The 17,953-nt window shown below is 43.3% G+C and overlaps 1 protein-coding gene across 1 annotated transcript; it reads right to left on the bottom strand.

Annotated features, from left to right (window-relative positions):
* Window positions 1-6,135: 6,135 nt before the first annotated feature.
* CYSLTR2 (cysteinyl leukotriene receptor 2) lies at window positions 6,136-14,548 on the bottom strand. The gene is made up of 4 exons (XM_039716594.1): window positions 14,279-14,548; window positions 11,936-12,039; window positions 6,982-7,084; window positions 6,136-6,900 (listed from the first exon to the last, which is right to left on the bottom strand). Exons 2-4 carry the CDS (start codon window positions 12,037-12,039, stop codon window positions 6,136-6,138), a joined length of 972 nt encoding a protein of 323 aa, XP_039572528.1. The 5' UTR covers window positions 14,279-14,548.
* Between the last annotated feature and the right edge of the window lie 3,405 nt (window positions 14,549-17,953).

The following is a 17,953-nucleotide window of genomic DNA, read 5'->3' as shown; positions in this document are numbered from 1 at the left end:
TGGTCCTTGCAAGCATGAAGATAGATTCTCCCTGTGAGAGCATGGGCTTCTAGATGCTCTGTGATGGCTCTGACAGTAAATGTCACAGTGAGAGATAGTTCTGCAGGTGGGCATCAGCTCCTTTGTCTTTGGGCATTGGCTTGAAGGTCCCATTCCTCTGAGAATGGGGAAGCATGATCTCCTATGCCATTCCCAGCTGGGCCATATGCCCATCCACTCTTACCTTTCCCAGAGCAAACTTCACCTACATAGTCCATCTAGCTCAGGTGTCACTAGATGCCATTAGCAATTTGAAGGGAAAGGAACTGGGAAGCACCAATCCGGAATTGTACAAGTCAGTGGAGGTGGCATGGCCAGACACATCAATTGGGCGTGTCACTCCTGCTGGAGCATATCCTTCCCATCTGGTCTCTGCACCTGGCTTTCCTGTCCATGGCAACCAGGACCATGGCAATAGGTGTGGGAAGGGCTGGGCTTATGCTGGTGTGGAGTCAGGTGTATCTGGACAGCTCCCAGGCCTCAGGAAGGTTCACAAACCTGGCTGGCCATGGAGCATCCTGCTGCCCAGCTCCACAGGCTGCCCCAGTGACTGTGAGCCTGGGAAAGGCTGGGCAGCAGCTCTGAGCCACGTACTCCACACACCTCGTCCACTTCTGGAGGATCCAGGTGTGCCTGTGCTGCTGTTAGCACCTTCACCAGGGAAATTCTACAAGCTTCAATGTGTTTAGTGGTTAGGTTGGTGAGATTCAAAATTAGGAAAAGAAAAAAAAGAAGCCTATCTGAAAGCACTGTTTTTAAGAGGATAGTCTCATTCATTATCTGCATTTATTCTTTCTTTTTTAATGGTGAGGGACCACCAGAAGAGATTGCTCCAGCTGCAGTAATAAAGATCATAAGAAGTGTGATGGCTGGCTCTTGAACTGGATTATTTTTCTCATTCCTTCTGGATTACTTGTCCTCGCAGTGGCCAACAAAAAGCTAACTTACAGCATGTAAGGAGTATCTTACCAATGAGCAAAACATCCTTAAATATCCTGAAACTCTGGTGGGAGACTGTTTGCAAGAAGAAACTAAACACGAGAAGGTATTTATCTTTTATGGAGGGCTTTTTGGGCTGGATATCAGAAGGGTCCTGGAGCTGACCTGCCAGAGACTGTCAGGCTCCTTGCCTCCAGAACTGAAAGCTGGTTATAATGTAAGAAAAATCTGCAGAGAACAAAGATCCCCTCCTTCAGAGGTTTATTTGCCAAAATTTCTGTAATGAATCACAGCTCCATGCTGAGTATAGCATCCCCAGTTGCATCTCCCATGGCTGCTCAGAAGACATGCTGTCATCCCACAGTTAGCATGATCAGCCTCTCAGCTTCTGGAAATCCAGAGAGCAAACATGACAAGCAAACCTGCCAGCCACCACTCTGAGCATTCAAGCTTTGAGTGATGCAATATGAGAAATGGACTAAGGTCCAGAGCTTTATTTCTCAGCTTCAGAAGTTAAGGCTCACATTTTGCTCCTGAACAGGAATGTGACTTTTGTGACCGGGTCCCTGTGTTAGGCAGCTTCATCCTTCAGCTGCAAAATCAAAAGGAGAAGCAGTGGTGGAATTCTGGACAGTTTTTCTGAAAGGCAGAAAAGGAAATTGGGACAAAGAAAGTTACTTAACTTCTTTGGCCTCCTTAAGCTGTTGACTGTGGATGAACAGATGTAGCTACATAACATCAGCTGAATGCAATTAAATATCCTGCTTGTCTCTGCAGATGTCCAGGAACGTTCCTGTATGTACACAGCACAACATGTGAGAGGGACAGGACTGCACAGCATATTGGGACAGTCACAGTGCCTGGCAGATCATGCTCGGTGCTGGCCAGGAAGCTGAAGCACATCAAACAATACTGGACTCTCTCAGGAAGTCTGTGATTGCACATCATTTACACTGTCTTTTAAATAGATCATCATTTAAACTTCCTCAGATATAATGCAAGAATTCAAAACACTAGCCCAGGGATGGTATCACTGTTGAAACAGCATCTGAATCCTTTTGACTGTGATTACACTTGGTTGTTTTGGCTAGATCTTATTTCCACTCCTATCAGCAGCAGGAGGTTTCTATCTTGACCATCCCAAGTGACCAAGAGAAGTGTCAACATCTCTAAGAGGGAGGACAAGTCTCCTGCCTGCTCTGCTGCCAGCACAGCCAGCTGTTGTAGCATAAAGGAATAGGCACCTCAGAAAGGAGGTGCTGATCAGCAAAATCTGCACTCCTTTCTCCCAACACACTTAGGAGCCAAAGCAAAATATAAGCTATGGTGACATGATGTATGTTGAGAAGGGCAGAGGATGTATAATGAAAATTAGTCAGATAATGTATTGATTAAAATAAAAATAATAAAATCATAAAATGATAGAATGGTTTGGGACCTTAGAGATCATCTAGTTTCAATCTCCCTACTGTGGTCAGGGATACATTTCATTAGACGAGTGTGCTCAAAACCCCATCCAGCCTGGCCTTGAACACTTGCAAGGGTGGAGCGTACACAACTTCTTTGGGCAACCTGTTCCAGTGCCTCAACATCCTCACAGTACAGAATTTCTTCTTAGTTTCTAGTCTAAACCTGACCTCTTTCAGTTTCAAGCCTTTTCCCCTTGTGCTAACACTACATTGTCAAAAGCCCCTTTCCAGCTCTTCTGTAGCCACCTTAAGGTACTGGAAGGTGCTATAACATCTCCCTGGAGCCTTTTTTTTCTCCGGACTGGAATATCCCCAACTCCCTCAGCCTGTCTTCATGGAGAGGTGCTCCAGCCCTCTGACCTTCTTCATGGTCCTTCTCTGGACTCACTCAAACAGGTCCAAGTCTTCCTCATGTTGTAGGCCCCAGAGCTGGACAGAGCTCTCTTGGTGGGGTCTCATGAGAGCCAAGTCGAAGGGGAGGATCACAGTCATGAGATGCTCCCCTGCTCACTGTGACACCATCGGGCAATCATAGCCACCCATGGGCTCAAACTGGGGCTTAAAAGCTGGTGTGAAGAGTGGCATTTCCTTCTGCTGCCTCTCTATGACCCTAGTGTAGTTTGAACTGAAAAATTAACTTTGTCTAGAAGTACCAGGGGTTCCCTGAATGGCAGGAAAAATGTGCATATGAAGGTAGATAATTTGCTGCTGCTTAAGGGTCACTTAAAGACTTCATTTCCTCTTGTTATGTCTCCTTCAAGCTCACAATTTTACTGTTTCTTTTACTTTCTATGTACATAGCTGTTCTTAGATTTTGCCTCCTAGAAATTTGAGGAAACATATCAAAGTACTTTTTAAGGGGAATATGGTCCCTTGAGAGACCTAGAGGCGTTGCAAGAAATTTAACTGTCAGGAGCATGACGTTTTAGAATAGATATGTTGGTGCTTTTTTAACTACATTTTTTACTATGATACTTCCACAGTGAAGAACCCAAATCTTGAACTCCATGAGTAGAGACATGCAAGAGCAATAAATGGAGACAAGGCAGTAAATGGGAATGTGGCATGTTATACAAGTGTTTTTGAAGCTTCATGAGAAAATCCCTAACAAGGATGGTCTGAAATTCTTTCATAACTACACCATAATTTAAAAATTTTATTACTTTATTTGCGCCTCCGATTTTGACTCATGTTCCCCACTATTTTGTCGGCAATGTGAATAAGGCAGCAGGATGTTCTCAGACATCCAAGGACATTTCAGTCTTGTGAAATGATGGCCCACTTACAGAAACTCAGTATCTGTTTCTTGTTCCTTCTCCCCTGCACTCAGAGGAGATCCCTTGTTAGCTGTGCGATCAATAAAAAACATTTCTTCAGCCACAGGTAAATCTAGTTTATTAAAACACAGTTCTGACAGTTAATTCAATTGCCAACAAAGTGGTAGCGTGATCAATACAAAAAAAAGTGACCTTATAAGTGAGATACATATATCCTTTAAATGCAAAATTGGGTGCACTGGACAGATACAGACAGAAGCATGCTGGTGAGATTAGACTGTGGTTAATTTTTTGCATTCTCTTGCAGTATTTGAAGTGGGTGGTGTTTCATGAGAAGCTTCAAGCTTGTCACTTGTTGCTGTTCAGGTTTCCTCCTGATGGGTGAAAACCACAGAAAAAGAATTTGCCCCTTCCTTCCACTTTTGTGCCTGCTATATCTGCATGGTTACCATCTCAATCAAATTCACATTACAAACCATTGCTAATATTACCTTTTTCATCAACAGCAGGGGATCAAGGAGTTCACGTGGCATCATTAGGTCAGCTCTCCAGTATGCTGCTGTGCTATTGAAATAAGGATTTGGAGAATGAACTTTAGTGAAGACTTCTGATAGAACTCTGTGCCTACATCAAAGGCAGCATCAAATGACTGCAACAGATTGAACATAACCCTTAGATAGCCAAGAAAAAATATGTCTTTTCCAGTGATTTGCCAAGTACTTTTCCACCTGACCAGCAATTATTTGTTTTCTGCATATTTCAGACAGAGCTAAAAATAGCTTGCTGCTGTTATTTTTGTTTGGGAGCAATAACATTCAGTTTATGGAGTTCTTTCTCCATAAAAAGTTCAGAGTATTGAGAAGTATCTTCACAGAGAGAAACCCTCCTTTGGTTGAATTTCATGGTGAAGGAAGGCTTTGAGCATTTCTGTTAGTTTTCATATAAGCCCAGCTGCTTTCTTGGAAAATAAGACTAAACTTCTTGTCTGTTTTTAGTAAAAGATGAGGTAATTAAACCCAAAATCTAAATATGGTCTAACTGAGTTTGGAGCCTGTTTTCACTTAGGTCTAGTTTTTAGAAAACATATTTTAGAAAATATTTGGAGACTTACAAATGGAGACAGCCATTTGATGAAATTTTCCAAAGTACACGCAGGAGTAGATTCCCATTGCTTCCTAAAAAAGCTCTCCTCCACCTTCTCTGTTGCCCATCTTTCTTCCTGTGCCTGGGTTAGTGCTTCCCTGTTGCATTTTTTTATGTTTGATGTAGGAAATTCAAACCGACAGGAAGTTAATCCTATGAAAAAAGGGATCAATTTCCTCCTCAGAGGAGACTGAAGATGAGTGATTGGGAATGCCTTTGGCAGCTGTTTGGTGTAAGACTGATTTACCTGTGCAGAGGAAACCACTCCCTAACAACATTTTTAGACCAAAATAATTTTAAAAGTTTGTCTTTGGATCCCTGCATGGGAATGGAACGACTTAGCCTCAACTTTGTGAAAAACACTGGCAACACTGGGCATAAAAAGTGTTGCAATGACCTTGAAGGAATTGACACCACATGAAGAGCTGCAGGACGCAGCCCAATGCTCTGGGCGCCCGCATCCTGCCAGCAGTCATCTTACTCACAACACTCCAGGGCGATGCCACTTGCTTGAAATCATTCTCTCACTTGGCAACCCAAGAATTGTTAACAGAATACCTTGGTGGCTGGTTCAGAGTGGAAAATTTTAAAATGTTAGTGACTTCTGGGCAGCCTGAGCCAGTGCTGGGTCCTGTTTGCCTCTCTTCCTGCTTTTTAAGTCAGCCTCAGTAGAAAGCATAAGTAGTGCTTTATATTTCTTTAATGTGCAACCCCTTTGACAGTGTTTGCAATGGGAACTGGCAGGGTACTGTGAATGTGTAAGGAATCACAGTGTCTGAACCCCTGCACATGCAGGGAAATGGAGCACTGAGAGGTTCAGGCACAGACACTGAAGTGGTCAGGTGAGCAGTTTCCCTTTAAAGTCACTCAGTACTGTGAAATGAAATAAAGGGACTCCAGTAGCAAGGTGGATTCATTTCAATGCCTTGTCCTGGGGAGGGTGAACAACAGAGGTATCTCTGCTAAAGAGAAGACAACCAGGGATCATACCCAGCCACCTGTCCTGAGATCATCCAGACTCAATTTTGGTCACCCACAAAGAGCTCTGTCCTAGATACTTCTGCTCCAGAGATGCCTGACAGTGAGCAGTAGAGCTGCAGGCTGGCCAGCAGCACAGCACACAGCCTCTGTCACTGAATAGTATGAGCCCAGTCTAGAGATCCCATCAGGACTGTATATCCCAGGAGACTGTATATATATATATATATATATATATATATATATGTATATATATAAATGTTTTTTTTTTTTTTGCAATTTTGCACTAGCTACCAGCAGCACAAACTTCTGATTTTTGCTTTGAAATTTTCAGCGGCAAAGTAATAGAGGAAGGGATCAAGGCAGCTGTTTGTGGCAGCGAGGCAGAGAGTGACCACCAGCGCCTTGTGCAGGCTGGCCTGGCTGCAGCTGCTGTACATCAGGTGGACAGTTCGCAGGATGTGATAGGGCAGGAAACAGACGAGGGAGAGGATGAGAGTGATGACAATGGTTAACAGCGCCTTCCTGTGACAGACTGCCCTCCTGCTCTGCAAAGAACTGGACTTGAGCAGCGCTCTGATGGCAAAGACATAGCAGAACACAATGGTGCAGAAGGGCAGAATGAAGCCCACGACGAGGACAAAGCTGTTCATCATGAGGAGCCTGTGCGTGCTGGAGGGGTGGAGGTCCAAGCATTTGTCTGGGTTTCTGTAGCCAGCGATTCCCTTGTTTAAGAGAGGGCTGGCAGCTACCAGCACAAAGATCCATATGGCCACACAGGTGATCCTGGCACACTTCATGTTGGTCACTTTTGCATGTTTGAATGGGTGGACAATGGCTATGAAACGAACCACGCTGAGCACGGTGAGGAAATAAATGCTGCAGTACATATTCATGTACAAGGTGTAAGTCATGATCCTGCAGAGGATGTCACCAAATATCCAATGCGATCCCAAGAGGAAATATGAGGCCCGAAAGGGCAAAGTGCTCACAAACATGAGGTCTGAAATAGCCAAGTTCTGCATGTAAATGTTTATCGAGGTCCTTTGCGAAGTCTGGAAGAAAACATAAATGGAGAGGCTGTTTCCAACAGCACCCGGGAAGAAGATAAAGATATACGTGATGGGATAAATTACTTGTTTGAAGCCGTCAATTGTACAGTTGGAGGAGCTGTCAGTGAAGCTGCCATTTAGTGCCACCTCGGAAATATTCATAGTCTGAGCCAGCATCTCCATTTTCCTGCCAAAGAGAAAAGAAGTGGTGTGAGTGCTGGGTTACAGGCTGGGCAGGGAGTTTGGCTATTTGGGACTGTTTAACTGAGGGCAGAAATTGCAAGATGCAGATGACAGTGGGAAGTAAGAATTCGTTAACGAGTAATTACTTGTGATGTCCCAGTAAATACACATCTCAAGACACAAAGCCCCAAGTAAGCTCTAATGAGTTTCAGCGCTACAGCAGCTGGTTGTGTTCTCAGCCTGTAAAAGTGCTGCCTTTTAGAGGTGCTGTGTGTGTGTTTTAATGACAAGTCTCTGATCTTTGCTGTGCAAAACAAGCCAACTTGCTGTCAGCCATTTTGTGGCAGGGAAGTTTTGAGTCCCCAGTCACCTACCATGGAAACATCAAAACCTGATCAGAAAAGAAATCACTGCCCACTGCTAGGCCTGCATTTCAAATTAGGATGGAAAGCCAAAAGAACTGAATCTGCCTTTTGGAACTAGGTAAATTTTTCTGGTATGTTTTTGGCAGTATTTCCTGAGCAATACCAGGCATATTTTGATACGTGTAAAAATTAAGGACATTTTGACCTTAAACACTGTGCAAACACTGTGCTGATTATGCACAGTTCATTTTTTAACTCCCTCCTCGCACTGTATTTCTATTTTCTTGTAGCTTCTGGTGGCTTTCTATGTCTGTTTTTTGTGGGGTCTTTGCTCCATGTACCACTATCGTAACCTCTTTTGTGCTCAGCTGTTCTGCACCAGTCAGTCATCCATGCACACTGCAGCTTCCAGGGCAGCCCACATTTGCAGCCCTAATGAAAATGTCCTCTGAGAAAATGGGCTGTGCTCACAGAGAGAGGCATTCCTCCTCCTGTGAGGCTATAATTCAATCAAATCAAAACCACTCACCACTAAAACACTCTAAATAATATTTTTTTTCTCATTTGTGTCTATTTATTTTCTGAACTCTTGATTTCTTATCTCAGCTGTCATGCAGCTAGTAGTATTTTCAAAGGAAGGTGTCAGTATTGTTTCTTGTTTGAGAGTGGGAGCAATTCCCTCTTTGTATCTGCAAATATATTCCAAAGATGGGGCGTGGAAATTTTTAGCCTGAAAACCACAACTACATGGCATTTCCAGATGCATGGAAAAGAAGCTTTTAATTTGCCCCAGTGTAAGTGATAACATGCCCATGGTACACGACAGCATCCTACCTCTTATTCTGAACCTCACTGGCTTCACAATTTGGAACTAATTTATCTGTACAGGTGGAGCCTCCTTGGGGGTAAATTTGGCTTTACATTTGGGAACGTCGAACACTCAGCTGTGCTGTGAATGGGAGCTAATTTGTGAACGGAAGCCATGGTGGGGGAGCCTGAGCTATGTTCAGAGCAGGCCATGGTATCTCCAGGGTTGTGTCCCAGAGTCTGTCTGAGTCCCTTAAATACAGCAACCAGATGTGCCCTAGCAGGCATCTTTTCATCCAGCCCCACTGGGATGGGAAGCGTGGGAAGCACAACCCCAGGCTGGTCTCCCAAGGAGCCCTTCATGGATATTGGGTCTCAGCAAAGCACTGGACTGACTAAACACATGCTCCTAAAGTTAATCTCCTCCTCCTTTGGGATCCTCTTTCTTCTCAAAGGAAAAGATATTCTTCTTAAAGACAAATCTTCGGCAATCAAAGGACTTTTAATTGTTTTGGTTTTCTTTATGGAACAACTGCCTGATACACACATTTTCTGTATGAGATCAAATTCAGCTTTTCTCCAAAATGAATACGATCCCCCTGTTTTCCAGGAAAACATTACAGCCTGAGGTACAGCAAAGGGAAGACCCTTCTGACTCTGTTTTCCTGTGGTCCAAGCATCCTTGCCTTTAGAAACCCCAAAACACAAGAAAATATCAGTAAAGAGATCTGCCACCTGTGGAAGCATTCTTGTTTTGTGTGAAAGCTATGAAGTAGAGGAATCAAATGAGGGTTAAGAACTTGGATTGTGGACAAATTCCAAGCCCTGCTCAGCACTGGGTGATGGTTTGTGTCCAATGCTATCTGATGAAGGATGGGATTGGCAAAGAAGATTCAGTTGATGAAAAGCCCTTGGGTCCCTGCACCCTGGGGAGAGAATACAAGCACGGGGGCTGAGGCACTTTGCTCAGGCTCCTCATATGAGGATATTTAGCCAACAACTATAATTTCAGCTATTTTGTCCTCTAACTGCACAAAAGCTCCTCAATTCTCTTTCCAGCTAGACTGAGAGTAAGAGTAGAATAGTGCATGTGCAATTGAGAAAATTCAGTATCCTTGATCCTAGCAAGAAAATCAGTTCTCAGACTCCTCTCCAAGCTATTCCAACATGAGTTTCAAGCTGTTATGGCATGTCCAAGAGAAAGAAGCTGGAGACCAGTCAACTGAAAGCTCTTAAAGCACCATGGTGCCTGCACTCAGTACAGGGCAAACAATAACCCATAACATTTTCATGTGTAGATGCTCCTGTTAGCTGTGTCTTGACACACAGATCAATGTGGAATGGAAGGTGAAGTGAAAGATACATTTCACGTGGGACTACCTCAACCAACCACAGAGGATAAGCAAAGAATTTTATCCTCCCTTGAATCCAAGAACTTTTATTAGCCAGCTAAGGTTAGGGATGGCTCCTAGATATACAGAATAAATGATCTATCTAAGGACAGGTCATAAACTTCATTTTCAGCAAAAGTATCCAGATGGTCTCCTGGGTCAGGATTGAACAGGATGGGTTAAGGCTGAGACACTGGACCTACAGGAATTTTCTGTGTCTCCCAAAAGAAGATTTGCAGTAAGATCTAACAGTCCCCACCAAAAAAAGAAAAAAAGAAAAAAAGGAGAGAAAAGGACGAACTGAAATGGGATTCTCTCTTCAGTAGTACTGCAAGACTCCTCTGATAGAAATTCTCTAACAGGAGATTTTTTCTATATATGAGTTTTACTGATGGAAGCTATCAAATGGAAGCAGCTGACACATGTCCTGAGGCTCTGACAATCTCCCTGGCATGAGAAAGAGAAAATCAGCTGAGAAAGAAAAAGAGACCCTTTTCTGCAGTAATTGCTGCATGAGTAGATTAGATGTAGAGTTTGGGTGGGTTTTTTATCTTTTCTTCTGTGAAATCTTAAAAAAATATTTACAGCTTGATTAGCATGGATTTTATTAAGAAATATTTATCTTTCATTACAAATTACATCTATGTTATAAATTATACATATTTATTATGAATATATATTTTTCCTTTTATCTTAGCCTGGCTTGAGTGCAATTCAGGTAAGATGATAGCAGAAAGACATTCCTTGCCTAAGGTGAATTTTACATCTTTAACAAATGGATGGGTGTGCAAGACAGGTAGGCTGATAGAGCAAAAGTAAGAGGGGATTTGTTTAATTGAAGAAGATACTAAGCTAATAAAAATGCCCCAAACCTCTCATATTTTAATCTCAGGATCCAACTGCCTGCAAATCCAATAGACTGGCACATGCTATCTTGAATGTCTGATCAAAACCATATCTTATGTGTAATTCTTCACTGATCTCAAACCTGAAAAAGATACAGAGCACCCATCAGGCTTGGCATGAGACCAAAACCCTGGTACAAAGGAAATCTCAGAGACCTGCAGGAGAAAGGATAATCAATAGGAGCCCGTGTTGCCATGCTACCAGCTTTATGGTAATGATACTGTAGGATGCTCAGGTGGAGGAGTGGCACTGTGCAGGAGGGACTACATAACTCACAACACTGTAAAAATATTGTGGCTAAAGAGAAGCACAACAGTGCTCTTGTAGGCAGACTCTAATAATAAAAATATACTGCTTGGAATGCACTACTGAGCTCCTTAGCAAGTTATGACAATTGCCAGAGCACATTAAGTGAGGGTAGGAAGATGAAAGCAGGTAGCAATGGGAGGAGGTTTGGGGTGTCTTTATAATGATGCAATGCTGCAGCAGGATGAGATGCTATGTCCATAAGCAACAACTTCCTGATTCCTAGAATAATTAGTCCTGTAAAAAAATCAGCATCACAAGATGCTATTCTACCTTGGCATTCTACCTCTACAAAATGCCATCTATCTTTAGTGCTGCACAGGTTTTGGTGGAGGTAGCTCTGTACTGTTAATCACAGTAGAGCTGAGCTCAACAGCATTGTGGGACAGGGAAGCAGTCCCACAAGGAAGAAGCCTACATAAATTTGGGGTTTGTTTCTGGAAACAAACAGAAAATTCAACAAGCCTACGTTCCAAAAGAAATAGGTATTTTAAGAAATATTGAGCCCAATGTCTATCAGTAAAATAGTTACCAAGACTACTCTAAGGAAAATATCTCCATTTGGAAAGCAGAAGGCTTGTCAAAATGGGGAGAACAGGAAAGTCTGTATCATGGCAGATCAAATGTGGAGAGGAAACCAGGAGCATTAAAGAAAAAAAATAGTTAAGAGCTTCTGATAAAGGATGTTCTGGGTTGACAGTAAGTTTTGTAAACCTTCTGGAAGATGAAAAACCACTTGGGAACTGGCAGGGGAGTTTGGTGGCAAAAGATCTCTTAGGAGCAAGGTCATAGCAGGAAAACTCTGGGATTTCACTCTTCCCAACCAAAGACGCTGGGATATTTTAAGGGCTGGTACAGTAAAAAGGACAGAGGAGCCAGCTCCACTCAACAGATGTGGGCAGGAAGTATTAAACCAACTAGATAAGTGAGAGTCCAAAAAGTAATTGAGACCAGATGGCACTCATATCAGTGTCCCAAAGGACCTCAGCCGTGAGACTGCTGGCCAAGGCACGTAACCCACCATTGCAATCAGGAGCTGTGCCAGAGGACTGATGTGTCATCTGTGCAGCTCTCATTTACCAGAAAGGCTTGATAAGGCTGATCAAGGCTGTGAGCTCGTCATCAGTCCTGGGAGCCACTGACCACCAGGACCGATTTCCTCCTCTGGGACATTTTGGGGGCATCTGTAATAAAGAATGAAGTCACTGAGCTCATTGAAATGCCAGTCTGCTGAGAAAAAGTCATTATGTCTTCTGAAAAGGGAGATCCTGTTTGGCTTACCCACTGAAAAGCTGTGATGACAATGGATGAAGGGGACCCATATATATATATATGGATGTACATATATGGCTGAGGGAAGAGATTTTCCCCTCTACTTCACTCTTGTGAGACCCCACCTGAGCACTGAATTCAGCTCTGAAACCCTGACATAAGAACATCATGGACCTACTGGAGATGGCCCAGAGCAGGACCATGAAGACAGGCTGAGAGAGCTAAGGCTGTTCATCCTGGAGAAGAGAAGACCCCAGAGAGTCCTTAAAGCATGTTCCAGTACCTAAAGGGGCCCTACAAGATTGCTTGAGAGGGACTTTTCACAAGGGCATGTTGTGACAGGGCAAGGGGGAATGGAATCCCTGGCAGTGTTCCAGGCCAGGTTGGATGGGGCTTTAAGCAACCTGGTCTAGTGGAAGATGTCCCTGCTCATGGCAGGGGGCTTTGAATGAAATTATCTCTAAGATCCCTTCCCACCCAAACCATTCTATGATTCTGTGATAGGTGTGCATTTATAGAGTTGCATTTGTCAAAGCCTTCAACACAGCTCTACAACAAAGGTTTCTTAAGTTCCTAAGTTGCCAGAGAGCTGGAAGGCATGTTCTTTTGTGGGCTGAAAGCTGGCTGAAGTGCAGGAAGCAAAGTGGGGGCTCAATAAATAAGCAATGGAGTCCTCTAGGGTTTGGCACTCAGACTAGATTTATCCAGTGTCTCTATCAACAGCCTGGACGTGACAGCTCTCCATGTTGGCAGATGCCATGCTGGAAGGGGGGCAGGTGAGAATTAGTATAATTTAATATAAGGTGATGCATGCTGGGGAAAAAAAATCTAAATTGTGCCAATTTATATGAACTTTAAACTGGCTGTTGCATTCAGGAAAGGGCACTTGGCACTGGCATCATTGACCATTTGCTAAAGTCACTTCTGCATTGACTACAACTGCAGAAGAACCAAAATTATCAGCAAAATGAGGGGCACCATCAAGTAGGGTATCAAACCTTGTATAAAACCTGATGCCTTCCCATAGTGGACAGTTCTTGTCTCCACACTAAAACCAGAGATTATGGAGCTTGAGAATGTGCAGAGAAAGGCAAGTAAAGTCGTCAGCAGCCCTGGGCTACCCCTGTTCTTACAGAGGGCAGTCAATCAAATGATATGGCATCCCAGCAGAGAATGGGATGGATTTCTGTGCCATGTCTGGACAGAAGGACAGAAACCTTTTTAAGATGTGTCGTGGAGGGGTGCTGCTGCTGATGGGCTAAATATGAAATCTCCACTGTCTCTAAAAGCATAAATAAACACTCCATTTCCAAACTGTTGATCTGAGATCTGCTGCTCTAAAACACTGCATTCACTATAACATGAGGAATGACAAAACAACTTCCCTTTAATAAGATGTTCTCCGTATGCAAAGTTAAATAGGGAAATCAGGCTGTTCCATCAAAATATAATACTTTGCTATGTAAAGGGAGAAATAGTTAGAATCTCTTGTATGATCTTTACATCTATCACAGTAACCTTTTGTCTAAAGAGAACCCCAGACACCTGAGTCTGTTTTTTATTTCCCAAATAGGAAGGCAATTATAATATTGCTGGTATATAGGAGATCATTTGCATTTGCCACTGCACTTCCAAGAAAAACAGAAGTTCTCATGTTTTTTTAAAGTTCCCACTGGCTTTCTTGCTAATATTCACTTTGTGTTTCAGGAGCAGCATTACCAAGAATAAATGAAAACAACTGCAATATTTAGAATCAACACTAAATTCATCAAAACATGGCATGTTATTCACCTTTCTAAATGCACAATAATGGAGAAAACCCCAAGAGTCTGACATTTAACACCTTTTATTTTTAAAGTTCGCCATAAGCCAAATACATGTTTTTCATCTAGTTAAAAAACAAGGCTCTCTTAATCAGATCCACAACTTCATTGTTATCTTCCATCTGGCAAACAATCCTAGTTACATAAATCTACCCTTTTTTCTGCCAAAAAAATTTCTCAACACCAGCTTTGTCATAGAGAAGTTTGGTAAACTATCACTGTCTCTGGCAAGTAATACCCTAACTGCAAATACTGAGAAAGTACGTTGTATTTTAATCATTGCAACCATTTTATCTACAGCAGAGAAAATAAACAAATCTTGTCTTACCTCAGCTCATGGGTCTTCTGGCGTATTCAGTATTTCCTTCTTCTGCTTGCTGTTGCTCACAGACTTCAAAGTTTTTAATGAAAAGGAAACCCACAAAAACTTGATGCAAAACCCGAGTGCTACTAATGCAGAAGCCAAAGAAAAACCATGAACAGGGTAAAGGGAAGTAAATCCTGATTAAAAGTTCTTACATATTCTTAAAAGAGAAATGTTCTCAGCTCAAGGAGTGGTGCTAGCAATCACAGGGCAGTCTTTCATTATTTTCACCCAATGAAAGAGGTTTTACAGCTACATGACATGTTGAGAAGTGTTCTGAATTTCTGTGTTTGGACCCACACTTCTATATATGTGCTTTCGTTAGTCAGAGTTGCCCAAAATATTAGTGGGATGCCCAAATAATCTTCCCACGAATCATGAAAGATGTTTTTGGAATTAGGGAAAGGATATTTGGTTTTGTTTACTTCCCAGAAAACATATAAATAACAAAATCGTTGACAGGCTTCTGGGATTTGGTGCATAATCTCATTCAACTCATAATTCAAGGTTGAGTTAACAAGCTGAGGGACTAATTTTCCTTGAATTTTTATAGGAACAGATAGAGCTCTGTTAGGCCATGAGCAAATGGCTGCAGTGAATGCCTTACCCCATCAGAAGCTTTATACCCCTTCTTAGTGGAGCAATGCTAACTGCACAGATGGGTGCTCTGAGCCCACTGCTGTTGTAAAACAGGTTTCTATACACACTGTAGACATAAAAGCTTCATCATTTCTGTTCTTGTATGTGCTGTCAGCACGTGCAGGCAGACCAGACACATACAAGTTCTTGCTGGTTGCTGTGCTGTATTTCATATTGGCAGCTGGTCAGGAGTCCACACAAGGCTGCCTAGCTCAGCAGATGAAGAGTCTCCAAAACAACCCAACTTTTTTGCCATTCACACTTGTTATCTATATCCCAAGGAGCTTTGGATAAAGATTCTAATCTCTCCTCTGTTTACCACTTGTACCTGTCAACTTGAGACTGCCAAAATAGCCCTTTGGGTGTGCTCCTCATGTGGGGTCATGGTGGCAACGTGCAGCAGCTGCAAAGACTTGTGTCACCAGAGCTCACAAATCCCTGGACCCGCAAACAGCTCTGTGGGTCCTCTTTTTTAGCATGGAGCTTAAAAACGACATAGAAAACTAGCTTAGCTAAGAACTAGTCTAACTCGTTTGGTCTCCAAGGTGGACACGGGGCACAAAAAGCGGTTTTTAACACTTGCCTGCATTTGAGTTGACAACGCAAAGTCAACTTAAAAAGCTTCCCAAGAGACACCCCAAGGTGGACACGAAAAGCGGTTTTTAACACTTGCCTGCATTTGAGTTGACAATGCAAACTTAAAAAGCTTCCCAAGAGACACCTACATCAAGTGAATTTTCAAGGTGCAGCATGATGATGAATTAGGACCCTCTTGAAACCACTGTTTGCCAACTCTTGTGGCACCTAAGCCCATGGATAAGCGTCCTCTTCCAGCTGTGGTTGTGCTGGCTGCTTTGGCTGCTGTCCCAGCTGTTTCCCTGTCTGCCAAGGTCTGCCTGCAGAGTGGCTCCTGGGTGCTCCTTAACCCCACAGAGTCATTGAGGCAGGTTCTGTAGACACCTGAAATAGAATGTGTCTTCTCACCGAGGTCACATGGACTAAAGTGGGATGGAAGTTATCCTGTGAGCGTCTTTGTGGATAGAATCCTTTGGGAAAGAGACAAGACATGCAACAGGGACTGAGGCCACATCAGCCAGTGAGACCACTGCCAAAAGGCAGCTTTGGCCTCAGTCTTCACTTGGGCAATGCCCCAGTAACTCAGACAGCATCTTTTCTGCAACTGGCAGACACTAATTTAGGCATTGCAGTAGCAGTCTGATGACATCCCCATCACAAGGCATGTGGCAATAATCACTTTGGGACTGATAAGCAGGCTGTTCTCAGATACAGAATCAGAGACTGAAACACGCAGAAAAGTTAAGGCATTGATCACATTTTATTTTCCTGAGCTATTTTGAGAACATCTTTTTCACCATGTGATATGACTATCTTCATTGCCTGGGTAATTTCCCACATTCACCTTCTTAAACACCCTGCTTTCTGGAGAGTGCTGCTTCCTCCCTTTTATAAAGTAATTCTATGTTTTGCTTTAAGCCTGGCTTTGAATAAATGAGGTTGGCTGCCAACTCACCCTGCACCTGATGAGCTAGATCCGGAGTGACTGCTTGGAATTTTTTAGAAACATTCGCTGTATGACTCAGCTTCCGAGGGGAGTTTATTACATTTCTTACTAATAAAAACTTCAGTAATTCTGGAGAAGACATCTCAGAATATCATGAAGAATCAAAGACTTTCATCACAAGATACTGTGTGCATATCACATATTTAACAGTTAGGAGCCTAGACTATTTCTGAATTTTGAGTCCCTAAAATACATAGATGTTTGAGGACACAGCAGGGTGCAAACCACCCCTCTGAGCTGCAGTCTCCATCCTCCCCCTGTCTCTATTTTCTTTTGCATTTCTGGCTCCACAACAGCCCAGTTTCAAGACAAAAACCAAGGAGAGGGTTACTCATCTTATTCCTTCCCCTTGGTCACAAAAACACACGCCCTCCAGGCCCACACAGAGGTACTGCCCACATGGGAAGGCCCCAAATGTGTGAAGAAGTCAGATTTTAGTCTGAAAGAAAGTAGGCTAAGTAGAAGAAAAAATTTGGATTTTCCTTCACCTTTTCAAAGTTTCCTGTAGGCTAGTTCAAGTGTCCTTGTGGGCCGAGCACTATCTGCTGGGGGTGCCAGTCAAGGAGCCTGTGCATCACACTCCCTGTATAGGGCACCTTGGACTTCCCAAATACACATCATGCCATCATGTGCTCCATAGGCCAGGCCCCCTCCTCCAGCCACCCTAAAGTCAGGTGAGTGCTGTCTCAGAATGGTCATCCCTACCCCGTTTTCTGGTGCATCCCTCCAGCACTGCAGTCTCCCTGGGCAGTGCTCACCTGATTCACACCTCAGCAGAGGTGCTGAGAGCACCTGAAGCCCACGTGGGTCTTGCTGGATGCACAGAGCCCAGCAGGGTCCTGGAAGCTCATCAGCTCACAGAGCATGGACAGCCTCGTGCAGCAGCTCCAGCGTCTCAGCCTCCCACAGACACAAGGACTGTGCATGGGAGACATGGCAATCCCCAGCACCAGGAGAGCTGGGTGAGCTACCAGGTCTCCCAGGCAACCCAGGTGAAGGAGCCTGCATATTTTTCCAGCTGCTCAGTCAATGTTTTGCTGTCTGGAGGCACAAAATTCTAGTGGCAGAGTTTTACTTTTTTTCCTGCCAAAACATTCTTGGTAAAAATGGATCTGTCAGAAAACCAGAAGGGATTACCTCCATTGAAGATTTTAGCACTGCATGACTTCAACACGGCAGCTTAGCCTACTAACACATATCTATTTCCAGAGACCAAAATTACAAGCCTACATTCATTTTCTGTGCAATCCAGAAAAAAACCAGCATCCAATGTTAGTAGCTCATCTGCTGTCAGCCATAAGGCTGGATGGATGGGAAGACAAAAGTGACAGCTGCATGAAGAAGGGGGAAAAAGCAGGAACAATTTTAAAAGGAATTATACAGAAAGGAAAAGCACAGACGGTTTTCAAGCTGTTTCT

The sequence above is a fragment of the Passer montanus genome, unplaced genomic scaffold (assembly GCF_014805655.1).
Source record: "Passer montanus isolate IOZ18808 unplaced genomic scaffold, ASM1480565v1 scaffold36, whole genome shotgun sequence".
Taxonomy (NCBI): domain Eukaryota; kingdom Metazoa; phylum Chordata; class Aves; order Passeriformes; family Passeridae; genus Passer; species Passer montanus.
The sequence above is the reverse complement of the archived record's forward strand: the minus strand, read 5'-3'. Positions and strand labels throughout refer to the sequence as shown.

Coding starts and splice junctions, on each gene's coding strand:
- CYSLTR2 (XM_039716594.1), bottom strand. CDS start 12,039: ATGCCCCCAAAATGTCCCAGAGGAGGAAATCGGTCCTGGTGGTCAGTG. Junction 7,085..11,935: donor AGCCTTATCAAGCCTTTCTG/GTAAATGAGAGC, acceptor TCTCTTTGGCAG/GAAAATGGAGATGCTGGCTC. Junction 6,901..6,981: donor CAATTGACGGCTTCAAACAA/GTAATTTATCCC, acceptor GTTTTCTTCCAG/ACTTCGCAAAGGACCTCGAT.